The sequence below is a fragment of the Haliaeetus leucocephalus genome, unplaced genomic scaffold (assembly GCF_000737465.1).
Source record: "Haliaeetus leucocephalus isolate CR32 unplaced genomic scaffold, Haliaeetus_leucocephalus-4.0 Scaffold273, whole genome shotgun sequence".
Taxonomy (NCBI): domain Eukaryota; kingdom Metazoa; phylum Chordata; class Aves; order Accipitriformes; family Accipitridae; genus Haliaeetus; species Haliaeetus leucocephalus.
In genome coordinates, this window is record NW_010972709.1 from 3,521,513 (window position 1) to 3,536,296 (window position 14,784).

The 14,784-nt window shown below is 48.8% G+C and overlaps 1 protein-coding gene across 1 annotated transcript; it reads right to left on the bottom strand.

Annotated features, from left to right (window-relative positions):
* Window positions 1-1,576: 1,576 nt before the first annotated feature.
* Window positions 1,577-14,548, bottom strand: SLCO4A1 (solute carrier organic anion transporter family, member 4A1). The gene is made up of 11 exons (XM_010569546.1): window positions 13,741-14,548; window positions 12,575-12,665; window positions 11,636-11,757; window positions 11,204-11,315; window positions 6,203-6,357; window positions 5,315-5,510; window positions 4,549-4,714; window positions 3,767-3,939; window positions 3,559-3,623; window positions 2,865-3,013; window positions 1,577-2,047 (listed from the first exon to the last, which is right to left on the bottom strand). The coding sequence occupies exons 1-11, from the start codon at window positions 14,546-14,548 to the stop codon at window positions 1,898-1,900; spliced, it is 2,187 nt and encodes a 728-aa protein (XP_010567848.1). The 3' UTR covers window positions 1,577-1,897.
* Window positions 14,549-14,784: the final 236 nt, after the last annotated feature.

Here is a 14,784-nt window from a genome sequence, read left to right on the forward strand (position 1 = left end):
ATGCATTTTCTCCATCTAAGATCCCTGCTTGTACCCAAAGTGTCTGTAAGCTGGGAAGGGCAATCGCTGGGCAAGGCCTGGAGACAGGCTCCTGTTTGCAGGGGGCTCCAAACCCAGGTGGAGGTTGTGAAGAAGCCTTTGGTGTTTGGGTGGTGTTGGGGTTAACTCCTGCATCAGTGGGTCTAATCCTGCCTCCCTGCAGAAACAGGGCTCCCCTGCATGCCGCGCCCTATCAAAGCTGCACCAGCTGCCCACGTTTTAGCAGCCAGAAATCCACGCTCCGTCTCAACCCTGAGCACTTCTAGTTTTTCCAGCAGTTACTGGAGATACTCAAGTCTCTCCCAGTGCTTGACAGAGGCTGGGAAAGCAGGGCTTTGGAAGCGGGAAGGTCACTACCTGGCTTTGGTGGAAGGGGATCTGTGAATGGAAGAAGCTGCTTTCTTGACCGCCGTCGACCTGAAGATCGAGAACGCTCCCAGCGCTGCCATCCCTGTCTGCAACAGGAACGGCTTCACATCTGCTCTGAGAGTCTCTGCTAACAAAGGAAACAAAGGCCCAGCCTGTGCCCATTTAGGAAAGCATACACAAAATATACAAAAACATCTACGAAGTAATTCCTAGTAGCAGCTGGCACAAAAGAAGCGCCAGCGTTGCAGCTCAGTAATGCGGGTCCCATGCCCGTGAGCGTGGTTTATACAGTGTAGGACTCCAGGGGCCGGCCACAGCCCTCCCCCGGAGCTGTACCTGGATCGTGTGACTGTGCAAATACGGGCAGACTAAGTACTAACCTTGCCTGATCTGGGTTAAGAGGGAAACCAAACACACGCCCGCCCAAATTCCACTTTTTCCTCCCCTGGTCAATATTGCAAGTGCACATTCAAAGGTCATTTTGGGAACGCTGCCCTCTCTACTTGCAAGCAGGCTAGTTACAAGTCAGCATCCCCTTTCCACAAGGCAGTCTGTCGTTAGGGCAAGCTATCCCTTAAGCTTAAGAGGCAAATTAAATTCATTCTGACTTTTCTCATCTAGCCAAACTCAATGTCTTTACAGAGTAACCAAAGAGAAGCATTGCATAGATCTGTATCTCACGTCTTCCCGCACCCAACAAACAGCAAGAAGTAAGTTCAAGTTTTGCAAAATACATTACAAAAGGCATCAGCTTTAAACAATGCAAGAAAAAAAAAAAAATGAAGTGTCACCACGGTGTAAACTCTGCAATGAAATGAGGCAGTGAACGTACAGTGCTCGGCAGCTCTTGGGGATGGCTGCCTGTAGTGTACTGATGAATTTGCTAGACAAATCTCCTCTCAAACTTATCTCCCATTGCACAGTAATATGAATTTGCATAATTAGATAACCTGCTCCTGAACAAAAGGAGCGATGCTGTGTGTCACAGGAAGGAGGAGGACACCGTTGGGGCCATCTGCTTTGCATACAGTAGTTTACGGGCCAGTCATCCTCTCTGCAATGCAGACTGCAGGATAGCAGCTCTCTTTTCAGGCTTAGGAAGTCTCAACAGAAGTTTTGCTACAGTTGGCTTTACAACTGAGATATTAGGGCCCAGATCCTCTGGTGGTTTAAACCCCACATGCTCCATTGGAGTTACTGGTGCTTATTTCCACGAGTGGAGAATGCGGTCCTTGCTTGTCACAGACAGAGAATAAAGCTATGGTAGCCCTTTCTTAAATAAAATTAAATAACTGCATATGGCATCAGCGCACAATTTTAAATGTGCTTCTGCTGTTAGGAAAATAGCAAGCACACCAGTGGTTAATTAAATTATTTATCTTGAACTAAAAAAAGTGATACTACTATTAATTTAAAAACCTCTAGGGACTGCATAACACCGTCTCATCATATTTTTGAGACTGAGAAAGTCACTTGCACGCATACAGCACTATATATCCTCTTCAGCCGGCAGCGAAGGTTTGTGTTCCTGGAGGTCGCAGTTGCCATTTTCAGATGCATCTGAGCTGCCTGGAGCCGACTCTGGTGGTGGGGGTTTGTAGAGTAGACAGGCGACTATAAAGAAGGTTGTCCCAAGCACCTGCAGCCATGAAGACATTCCGTTACTCTCTGCTCCCCCCGCAAAACCAGGCACCTAGCCCTCATTTGGGCTGAGATTTGCTGATTAAGTTTTGGGGAAGAGATGATGCTGAAGGCCAGCCTGGGCAGCAGGCCAGTGGCACGGAGTCGGAGAGGGCAAAAATCTGAATTTAGCCAGCCCCATAGCAATGGGACAGTGAGAATTTGGAAAGCTGATCAGCTGCCCCCAGATACTTGGAGCACAGCGCTGTGCGGACCGACACCACCTGAGCCATTTGCTGGAAGGTTTTTGAAAGCCTCTTTATCACAGCAACTGCTAAACACTGCTATCTAGGGCAAGTGTTTGTTTGGGAGCAGTTAAAATGATGGTTTTCAGCTAATAAATAAGAAATATAGAGCTAAGCTCTCTTATTTTCTAGCAGTGATCAGGGAATGGTTATTTACAGCCTGTCTACAATGCCATCCCTCACTCTCACTAACACACCGCAGTTGTATATTTTACTCCATTTCTAGAAAAAAAAATCACTTTGGTAACTGTTGGGAGAAAAGGAGATATTTCAAATAGCGTAACAGAAGCTGTAAGCCTAGAAAGTAATGGGAATTTAAGAGAATGATGGTGCCTGGAGCTCCATTACCTGGCAAGAAGCAAATGGAGCTTTTGCCTTCCCTGAGAACATTTCTTGTGTGAAGGTCTAATTTGGGCTGGGGTGAGAAGCAGATCAGGACAACCCAATTTTGTAATTCTCTCCCAGAGCAAAACACTGTCTGCTAGAGACCTGCTCGCTTTATCAGAGAGTGAAGTTAACAGGCAGCATCACCTTGTAGACCAGTCCAGCGACGAGGGTGTATCGGCTCATGGCTGAGTTCTGGTAAACGTAGCAAGAACCTTGCTCGCCGCACTGGTCCTGCCAAAGCAGGCAGGATTTATCAATCATGGACCCAAAGGCGATGGGGCCAGGGATGCCTCCTGTGGGAAGAGACAGTGGACCTTCAGTTTGGGCAGCACATATGCACCAGCCTTGCAAGACGCAAGGTGCTTGCAGAAAAGCATCAGGCTCTGCTGCTACAGTGATTAAGCAAACTCATCCTGCAACATCCATGCCCAGAGCCACAAGATACCCAAAATATACTGAATTTCAAGATCTAAGAGTCCAGCATGTCTTTTGACCATCCTGACCTACACATTGCACAAGAGTCAAGAGACAAACACAGGAGCTTCAATGCCTCTGCTCCTTTTTTCTTAAAATAAGGACACGTTGCCCAAACGCTGCTCTTCAACTCCACCTGCGATACGTTACAGAATCCTTCATTCAGTTTACAAACCCTACGCAAAGGGAATTAGGTTTTTCTGAATGACAGCAAACAAAAGAAAACATCCTCCTTTCAACAGCGTGTGTCCTACCCCCTTCCTTCTTTTCCAACCCAACGTGTTTTATTCTTAGGCAACAGCTTGGCACACGCTCCACAAAGCCAACGGACCACACCGATGCCCAAATTCACTCTGTTCCGTACCTAGCGTTCGTACCACAATCCACTGGATCCCGAGTGCGAATGACCTTTGCCTGTCGGAGACACACCTGGGGAACAAAGGGGGACTGTTTAAAAACGCTGCCAGGCTGCACGGCACCTCCCCACGGCTTGAGCCAGCAGGATAAAGCAGAGAGGTGGATATCGGGGCTTCTTGCAGCGCTGGCGGAGGATGAGGAGATCCCGTGCTTACCGCAGAGTGGCAGTCAGGGCAGGAATGCTGCTCAGGAAGGTGAAGAGGATCACCACAAACATGAAGAGGAGGAGCAGGGGCCTTTTCGCACAAGAGGAGGTGCATTTCCCTGCCTCTGCGATGCCGGGGCTGGGCAGGAAGGTTTTCTCAACGCAGCTACACTCGTGATAGACCTGGGAAAGAAAGGCTGGTGGGCGCTTTGCCAAGGAGATCATGGTGATAGACAAACCTCTAAAAAGAAAGACATTCAGGGAGGGCAGAAACCAGCCGGTTTCGCTCCCAGAGCGGAGTGAAGCAGAAAGCAAACTGCGTTCTTGACACACCTCTGTTTCAAAACAGGTTATTAAATAAAAGACATTAACTTTGCCAGGCAGCCCTTGAATGCTGAATGTCATCATTATCCTTCTTAAGCCTTTGTCGGTCTCTACGACCAACACGCTGGAAGAATGAGGAGATGCATTATGTTCACTGAAGACCCAAAATAAGGATTGGGGCAGGAATTAGGTGCCTACCGAGCTCCCTGCCTGCCTGGGTGATTTACTACAGTGAATTTGACCCGGAGTGAGGCAAAAATGATTGGACACATTGAGAGAAGCAAAGCAGGGCGGCCTCAGGGTACCTTCTGCCTTCATCCCAGATGGTGCCCGAGAGCATCCATCCTGCATTGGGCTTTTACGCTGATTTGCAGCAAAGTTCAAACCTGTCAACGCTTTTGCAGAGCCAGCCAAATCACTCCAAAGATGTGCCACCACCTTGTTAACACACAGTGCTTTCAGACATACCTTCTTGCCGTTCCTGAGGTTTTCAGACACTTTTTTGCACCCAGCGTGGCAGGGAGAGTAATACATAATGCCATCACTCCCACAGACAGGGCTATAGGTCTCCTGTAGACAGCCACACTCAGCATTGCAGGCTGCTGTCAGGTTTAGCTGGCCACCAGGCAAAGCACTAAGGGAAACAAGGGAGCAGTCAGTGGGGAGACACTGAACAGTATTTTCCAGGAGGAAATGGGTAGAGCAAGAGAAGGAGAAGGTGGGACAGTAGGAAACGCGGTGGATCCCCAAGTAGCATAAAGCCAGGCTTGGGAAGGGTTTCATCTCACCCAATTTTAACCATGAACAGGAATCAATCATGCCCTGGAGTTGTTTCTTTCCCACAGCTACCAAGGGAGTTTAAGTGACCCACTCACAGGGAGACACCTCCATTTGGAGAGGAGATTCCCCCTTTTAGACCAGTTTATCCCACTGGCTAGAGACGTAATGCCCTGTGAAGGCAACTGAAGAGCAGAGTATCTCACACTCTGGCACTGGTGATCTCCCCTCCCTCACTAAAGAGGAAGCCTCTTCCATAAACTCCAACCAGATGCAAAAATTAGGACATCTATATTCTGGGTCTCACCCTCAGTATCTGCCTGCAAGACTGACAGGACATCATCTTGCATCACCAACACATTCACACACAACTACCACCAGCCCCATGTATTTGGAGTTATCCTTCCATTCTGACCAGGGCCACGCAGCACAAGACAGATGGGATAATTGTTATTACCTTCCATCGTACATCTGGGTTACTCCTGCCATTGGCATGTTAGGGCAGTGAATAAAAAAAATGAATATAGCCAGCAGACTTGACACTGTGCAAAGTAAACACAACTTGATGATTCCTGAACAGCGGAGTTTAAATTTATTCACAAGGAATCCTCCCAGGAACGTGCCTCCCCCTCCAGCTGGCACAACCAGATAACCTGGAAAAAAAAAAAAAAAAGGAACCCCCCCCCACAAGCAAGTTTAGAAATGTCAGGCAGGAGTTTTCATGTCTGAATACATTAACTGCAGTGTGTCTGCATAAGAATAACCCCTTGGTTGCTGTGTGACTTCTTGGTGGAAGTTCAGTGGACTTCGCTACAGTAGGTGGTCCTCCGTAACAGCTCAGGTAATGTGACATGAGCTTGGTAAGGCAGCTTTTCCTGGCCAGGGATCTTAAAACAGACCCTTTGAGGAGCACATCATGAGCATTGATGCGTGTTGGACATCACTTCCTCAGTCTACGATACAGCAGCTAAGTGAGGATCTTCCCAGTTTCAGGATGCTGACAAAATAAGTCCCCCAATTCAGACAGTCCTCGTTAGAGGCAACATTTAATTAATGTTTTCTGGTAATGCACTAGAAGGAACAGACTACAGTTATTTTGCCTTCCTCTAGAGGGTAACAGATGGCTACAGAAGTGACACGTTTCTTCCTGATGTCAGTAGATAGAGCTCTGAAAATGCACTTGGTACAGATGTGCTGACGGGAAACGATCCTATCTAATAGCTGAAGACGATAACTACTCTGTAAATGAACTGCAAAGAGCGTTTGTCTCCATTCTAAATGAGCTACAGTGCTCTTATATTTGTAAGCAAAATGGGAAAACATTGCAAAAACCTGGTTTTCTTACCAAAAAAGGTAGCAGCTTCAGAGGCACTTAAACTAAACTGAGACTCCAAGAACTTGGGTCCAAACGTGGACATCCCAGCAATAAGGGTGGCTTCGGTTGCTCCTGCTAAGCAGAGGAAGATGAAGGTGGGGTTCTTCAGAAGCAGCAGTACTGACCTGGGAAGGACAAATATACTGGAATTGAATCACTGTGGCACATTTTGATTTTAGGTCTGTCCCCTATCTTCAAGTCAGAAGGACCACATGTAAGATGAGGCAGCATCCCACCATGCTGCATCTCTTCAAAAGAAAAAAACAAAAGGGAACTAACTGGAATTTGAAAGAGCAGCGAGTTTCTCCACTCACACTTATCGAGTCCTACCAGCCAAGGAAGGATGCTGAGGACACCCTCGCTTCTCCCTATGCACCTGCACAGAGTAGATACTGGTGCTCTGGGGGAGATAAGTCTCCATTGCAGGTGAGGATTGACAGTTTGTCCTTAAAATCTGCTTTTATATATAAAGTCTCTCATGCACCAACTTGCTCTGGCTCTTGTTCCTACTGGGTATTGTCCTGACTATCTTCAGGCACCTAACAGATGTGCTGGGTAAGCAACTGAACTAACCACTGGCCATCTTTTATAGCCCCACTGGCTACAGCCAACCACCAAGGAAATCTGAGGAACATCAAGCCAAACACCTAAAGCAGGAGGGAATAATCTGGGACTCTTCTCTGTGGGCCTCATGAGGGCACCAGCTGGGTCTATTTATCTCATGTGCATGTTCAAAATGGAGATCATTTCAATGGTCAATCATTTCAAGGTTTTATTAGTCCCTGATGGCAGTTACTCCCGACTCAAAACAACCAAAAGCAGGGAACAAAGTTGTGTTACATCCTCCCGTACGCACGTGCTGCTCATGGGCACCCACGTCCTCATGAGAATAACAATCTCTGATAACCATGGACGTTTTGCAGCTCGGGGGAAATACCAAGCAAGCCTTTCTATATGGAGGAAGCACCTCCGAGACACCTTATATCCCACTGGGAAATAGAAAGCAATCTTTCTCCCACAATCTAAGCACAGTTTTACTTTAAGCCTAATGTATAAGTTGAGCAAATACATTTTCTTTTCAACCCACTGGGATTTAGTAGAGAGCCATAGATATGCCTGAAAAATTGCCACGTGTCATTTATATGCGGAAAGATGATCCAGCAATGATTCCATCTTGGAGACACAGAAACGCCCTCGGGCACATGGGATGGTCTCAATTATCTCTCGCTATCTCGGATATTGGACTAAGAGGGTTGACACTGCTTTGCAGGGAACGTTTTGCAACACACTTGAAATTCTGCCGCACGACTTTCCCCAAGCCTAGCCCAGACCAGTACCACAGATCATCTCTTTTCCGAGATGGGCACAACTCCGTCATCCCACAGTGATGGCAGTGACAGGGATACTGCGGGATGCTCGCTGAATTGAAAGGCACAGTCACTTACCACCTACTGCTTTGGAGGAAATGTGAAATCAGAGAAAACCTACTGTAGTACAACCGAGTGAGAGACGTGCTGAGGCTCAGCATCAGATTATGCAACTTTATCCACATAAAGTGGAGAATTTCATTATACCAGAAGAACAAAGAAGCTGAAAGACAGAAATACCATGCATTCCTACACCTTGATTACAGGGGGCTTTATACCAACCATTGTCTAGTTGTTGGGATTAGTTTAATTTACTAAACTATTTTCCAGGAATGATCTTTTCAATTGTGCTTTATTTGGAAGCACAAAGCCTAATCTCTCAGCAAGAAAACACTTCTTGTGGACCTCGTGGCTGATGTAGAAATGGTACAATCCCTTCACCTTTTTACAATTCAAGAGAAAAGAGAGAAGTTGTCCCCTGGCAGTGATGTGACTTTGTGTCTGTTGGCCAAAGGTTACAGGCTAGACTTGCAGACAGGAAAATGCAGAGGAACTCCTTTCAGTGCTAAGAGTAAGGATTTACTCACATAACTTAACCTGTCTGTAGACAGAAGATGTAGTTGTGAGGAGCTACGGCATATAAAACCTTACCAAATTCAACGCAGACCTTTTCATTACTATCAGTAGGATTTTAAACACACTCAGAAACCACCTAACTCTTGAATAGCCTCGACTGTCCTCAGTTCTTGCAGCCAAGGGGATTTCAGGATGCTCAGCACTGCCAAGAGAAGAATCCCACCATCTATAAAAGCCTGATCCTGTAAGTCTTTACTGATATGGGCACATATAAGTACTCTTTCCCTATGTAATGGTCCTGCTGAGTAGTCTGGACCACCTGTACAATCAGAACCTGCTCCTCTGAGGAACACTTGCATGCCCAGGACACCCCAGACTGTAACAGAGTCCAGCCACAAGCTAATGAGCCATTAAGGATAGAGATATATTTATGCAATCTTAGAGCGTGTCAATGGGCACTTTTGCAGCACAAAATGACACCGACTGTCACGACCACCGAGGGGACGGAGGGTAGCACGTACGTCCCGCAGGAATGTAAACCAGCCTCCCTTTACAATGCATGGAAGCTGCAGTAAAGCCACGAGACAAACCAAAGCACCCCCCCGACAACTAATCCAAGAGGGATGAGTGAAATATAGACGGTAGCTTCTCGTGTTGAAGATCAGGCCTTGACAGACCACTGAGTGATCCTCACAAACTCCATCCCATAGCTCGCTAGGACAAAGCCTCCTCTCCTGGCACAGCTCTGCGTGTCTTCTGTTTGACTCCCTCTACGCTGACAGCAGGGGTTATTTCATGAGAGCAATCATATGGAACCAGAGAAAGGAAAATGCTATTTTATCAGGCCTTTTCAACCCAAGAATTACAACAGAAGTCTCTTCAGGGCAGAGGATTAAGCTGCATGGGCTGCATTCCTGTAAGCTCCTGCTCTTAGGCAGCACTGTGAATACAGCAATTCATTAACGCTTAGAAAGGACCTGATGGCATGGAATAGTATTTTATTTCATCAGTATTTCTGCTTATCTTTGTGAGACTCTTACTGTCCATACTGTGAGAAAATGTGTAGCACCCGATCCCTTACTAAAACAAAAGCAACAGTGTCCTTTGGCCTCGCTCTCCAGCCTGGTCCATGTGTCCCCAAGAGCTGCACGTACAGATGTGATCTCCTCTTTAATGCAAGTTTCCAGAATAGCAAGCCTTTAAGGCACTTCCCTTTTATTAATCAAAAGCAGGGAACACAAAAGTCAGTTGGGTTTTTGTTTTCAAACGAAAACCACACTAAGGTCTGGACTGATCTGAATTGTTTGATATGAGTTGCCCACCTTTGGGTATTTGTTCTTCAGCAAGCAGGGGTGAAAGAAGATGCTCCCGGAGGAGGACTGCCTCCATACCTGCTGTCAGACAGCCTTCACCGAGAAACAGTGGGAGCTTTGTTCCAGATAAGCAAGAAAAGCATCAACCACTGAATTTCATCCCTCTCTGCTACCCTGTTTGTGTTGGTTTTAGTCATAACCTTATCATTATTTAAATGCAGGTTTTGAATTTAATTTCCGTGCAGAGAGTAAGCCATGACCTCGGAAAATGGCACCCAGTCAAGAATGCCATTTAATAACAGTATTGAAATCTGTTCAATGTAATATTCTTCATAAAACTGCCTTAACCCCTGGTAAACTTCCTATGAAGTCTCCAAGAACTTCAGACCTATGTGAGTAGTTGCATTGACACAACACAGATCGGCTGCTGCTGAAAACTCCCATACTGAGCACCTGCTTCGATCCTCCTCTGCCAGCACAAAGGCAAATACCACAACTAAAGTTCAGAAGTAATTGCTAACAGCGGCACGGCATTTGGCAACATTGAACGTTTGCCTTTGCATGGGGCAGCTGTCACACATGGATGCAAACTCCTCCCTAAGAACGGTCCTGGGAGAAACACAAAAAAGAAAAACCCGCTTATTGACTGCAAGCTCCGAAAGGAACTGATACCCAGATATCTCTGCAACATCGGGAGCTTGCACACCAGCTAAAGCCAAGCTGTAAATAAAGCAGCACCTCTCCCCCTGCCCTCCATTTAAATACAGCTCAAAAAAAAAAAAAAAAAATCCTGAAAGATCTCAAAGATCCATAGCAAGTGTTTCCAGGTTAAAAGACCACATTTTATTTTGGCCACTCACTTGTTCCCACCCAGGATCCCTTTAAAACATTTCCTACCAAACCTCCTTTGGTGCAAGCGTGCTTGCCCACACCACAGAGCCAAGCAGCAGCCCTGTGATTCAGCGCGCTGCTCTGTCACTGCTTTGCGGGAGACATAAGAAGGAGTAACACATAAAAGGTGGCTGGAAGATGCAAAGGCAAAAGGAAAAAACCCCAGGAAACTAAGAATAAAAGAGAAAGGGAACTGAAAGCTACAGTACAGGATATCTTGTTCCCTGGATTTGGAATGGAGCTGTAAGAGTCAGGGGGTTTGTCTCCTCTCTTTTCTCATTAAAAGGAAAAAACGGGGATCTAACACAAGCAAAAACAGAGGAAAGGAAGAAAAGCCCCGAGGGGATGGAGAGGACGAGACATCGGATGATACCCAGTTGGGCCAGGTGAGACCAGACACCAGCAGACGGGAAGAAATAATGTCGCTGGGCAGAGGGAATGAGATGGCAATGCCTGTGCATCTCCCATCACCTAAAGGTTGGCACCAAGCCACTCTCGGTGAAACTCGGCGCGTTGCATATGACTGCAGGTGGATCTTCACACGCGGACGTGAGCTTCTGAAAACCACGGACAGGACCAGCCGCTTGTCCCCTGCTCTCCCACGTGATCCTCAGCACAATTTCTAGTTCAGCCCATTTGCCGAGACCCCCCCAGCCGCTGACAGGACCCGGCGCTTTGCAACTTCCTCCACGAGAACACGTCATTGCTACGTTTGGAGATGGGCAAAACCTTTTAGCTAGCATCGGAGAAAGCAAGCTCAGTTTGGGCCTGTTGTTCTTGCTTCTGGGGCTCCCTGAACCTCAGGTATGGGGTGGTTTTCTCACCGAGGCAGATCTTTAACTGTTTTCCCGAAGTCCGGATCCGATGCTTTTTTGTGGCTGCCATCCTTTAGCTGATGAGCCTCTGACACCCTCATAACGATATACCGCTGGGATCCTGAAAACAAGAGGCAAACGGGAACAAGGAGCATGTGAGACATGGGATGCAGATGCTACCGAAGCGGTGGATTTGCAGGGGGGAAAATGCAACGTGACATCCTCCCTCCGCCAACGCCTGTAAGGGAGGAGAAGGGAAACAGGCAGCTGGAAAGCTGCAGGGGCGAAATCCATGTAGGAATTACAATTTAAACACTGGAAGTTCTTCCTCTGCCCCGGTGTCCCCAACTACATGCAAGGATGCAAGCCCCAAGGCGAGCGTTAAGTCCTGTGCAGTCGCAGCCCCAATTCCCTTGGGCTGGAGTGGGGGGGTCCACGTACCTGGGAGGCGCTGGGGGTACCCCAGGATGGGGATGGAGATGAGGAGGGAGGCTGCTCCGGCCCCGAGGAAGCCGATCCACCATGCCCCCACCCACAGTGTGTTCTCCGGCGTAATGTCGACCCTGTAAGAAACGAAGCCGAAAGGACACAAGGGAGAGAGGCGGCGGTTTGAAACAGAGCGGGACGGCTCGGCGTGCCTCTAGGGGGGACACGGGGGGACATCAGTGAAGGAAACAGAGCTCTGGCCTCTCCCATGGCAATCTGCTGGGGATGCCACGTCCACCATCCCTCTTGCCACGCCACAGTGCTGCCTGCCTTACCGGAGAGCACAATGCTTAACAAGCCCTGGAAACTACCATTTAACTCTCTCCTTCTCTGGCTTGCATATTCGCTTCACCCCATTTCATTTGCACTTTGGGGGTTGCTACGATCCTTGTTCCACCCCGGAGCCACCCTTTACAAGAAAACGGGTGGAAATAATCCATTCCATCCCCTAGAAACCCATTCCCCCTTTTTAACCTATTCATCTGCCAAAGAGCCTGTAAGGAGATAAGAATAAGTTACAAATACTAGGAAGCAAGGAGGGAGTAAGCATCCTGGCTGGGTGACCAGGAAGACGAGCAGCACTGCTGGTAGCATTGCCTCATCAGGGAACCCATTCAAAAAATTCACCTGCTGCTCATAGCCTCATTAGCGCAGGCAGTGCAGCGTGAGGAAGGATTTAAGCTGACAGGTTTGTCAGCAATTTTCTTCCAGCGACAGCACTAATGCAAGCCACTCCTCCAGCTTCGGCCCCCCCGCAGAAACACCGCTGAACACCACGGGCACGTTTCCACCCAGCCACCAGGTCATTTCTCCAGATTATTTTTTTTTTTTTTTACCCCAAAGGAAACACATAGCATAAAGGAAAAGGAACAAGATTATTTTTTAGCGACTTACTCTCTGCCAATTTCAGTATAAATATTTAGAAACATTCCTCCTACCAGATAACCCGCTGCAGGCCCAAGGATTGCAGCAGTGTAGAAAACAGCTGAAAGGGAAAACAAGCCATGTTAGACAAATAGCAGCATTCCAGCCAGGGATGCTGGGGTGCTCAGCATCCCCTGCCCCACCACAGCAGCCCAATTCCCTCTGGGATCCAGGATGCTCAGCCTGCTGCCACCTCACACCCCTCTCCCTAAGCCACTGAGAAACAAAGCCAGTTTTAATACGCTTTCATCTTATGTCCCAGGGCAACTTTTGCATCCAACCTGGGAATTTTTATAGCATGGGGCAGGCAAAATTGGTTCAGTGGAAAACCATATTTAGCAGGGATGTAGCTGACCCCCCTGCCACATCCCAACTCCCAGCGGTGTGATGAGCAGTGGTGTTGTCTCCCCACTGACAATACCCAATGTCTATGCTAAATGCGGCACCAGCGGCACTTATTTTGGTTCGCTGCTGTGGAAAGACCACCAACTTACTGATGATCTCCTTGTGATCTCCTTCTCTCCCTGCACAGCCTTCTGATACAAGAGTACGGGCAGACTGCTATGTTTTGAAATGGCTAAAAGGTTGTCCCTTTTAGCAATTTCACCAAATGGGACTGGAAGTATTTGGCAATTCCCGATTGAGTGATCAGCAGTCGAGAGCAGAGCAAGCTGAGCTTCTCTCGGCTCTGCTTTGCACCAGTGGTATGTGAGCAGCCCAGCGACGGTCTCTGCTGTCCTACAGCACTAAAGGGGTCATGTCCCCTTGCACGGACAGGGTATGGCCCCATGGTTGTTTGCCAGAGATGCTAATGCGACACATGCACCAGGGCTCGAAGATCTCCCCCGCTGGCCCCGTGCCGGCAGCAGGAGCCACCTCCTGATCTGCAGGGAGTGCATTGAAGGAGCAAAAAATACCCAGCGGCACTTACAGTTCCTGCCTGTAAATAATCAAAACCGCCCCATCAGCTGCCACTTCTCTCTGATTACCACCTCGCCCGTTATCGGGAACAAAAGACGAGGAGCACCTCTTGTGAAACTGCTCAGTGTGGCCCATTCGGTGCCAAGGTTGATGGACCGGTTCTCCCTCCCATCGCCCAACTGGTGGGTCCGGGCTGCCCCTCCGGTTCTACTCACCAATGTACACGGGGGAGTAGTTAGTCTTGACGTTTTCATCTAAATAGGTGACGCCGAGCGTGTAGAGCGGCGTGGCTCCCATCCCGTGCAGGAACTGCCCCAGCATGAAGATGAACCTGTAGCCGGAGAGGCTGGAGGCAGCCTGGGCGCAGGGCAGGCTCTGGTTCCCCCCACAGACGCCCACCTCGGCCGCCGAACGCGTCTCGTACTGTCCCGTGGTGAAGTGGGGCAAGGCGAAGAGCAGGGAACCCAAGCCCATGACCAGCACGCCCCAACCCAGCCATCGCGGTTTGTGGCCATTCCCCCCAAAATAGCTGACGAAGGTCAAGCAGACACACGCCGCGATGTCGTAGGAGCTGGCGATCAGCCCGCTCTGGTAGCTGCGGAGGTCGAAGCGTCGCTCGATGGAGGTGATGACCGTGTTGATGAAGCCGTTCACCGTCATGCCTTGCAAGAAGGAGGCCACGCAGAGGAAGAACAAGACGCCCTTGGACGTGTTAAAGAGCTGCAAGCACCCGGGGGTGAACCCCCCCCAGCCGCACGCCAGTTCCTCCCCGTCGGCCGACACGTATTTGATCCCTTTGCCAAATTGGGTGTCCTCCTCTCCGGGGGTGGCGGAGCAGAGGGGCTCGGCGCACGAGTCGGAGGATGCCGTGCCGTTGCTCAGCGGGGTCCCGCACGCCTCTCGCCCGCTCGGGGCATCGAAGGTCCGTCCGGCCTCGCCGGGAGGAGGAGAGGGGTGAGAGAAGTCGAGCGTTTGAGCGAAACAAAAGCCATTTTCTCCGGTCGAGTTCTGGGGCATTGCCATGAATGGGAACGCAGGATCAAGCGGCAGGTCGAGGTGGGCCTGGTGGCCGGGGTGGCTTCGCAGGGCGGCGAGGACTTGCCTATCCGGGAGGTGCAATTTTTTGGCGCTTACATCGGTAGGGAGATGGCGAAGGTCTGAGCCAAGACCATTCTGATCTGTGAAGAGAGAATTTTTACACATGGCTTTATACAAAACTGTGCTCAAAACCCTCAAATATTGTTCCTTTTTTTTTTTTT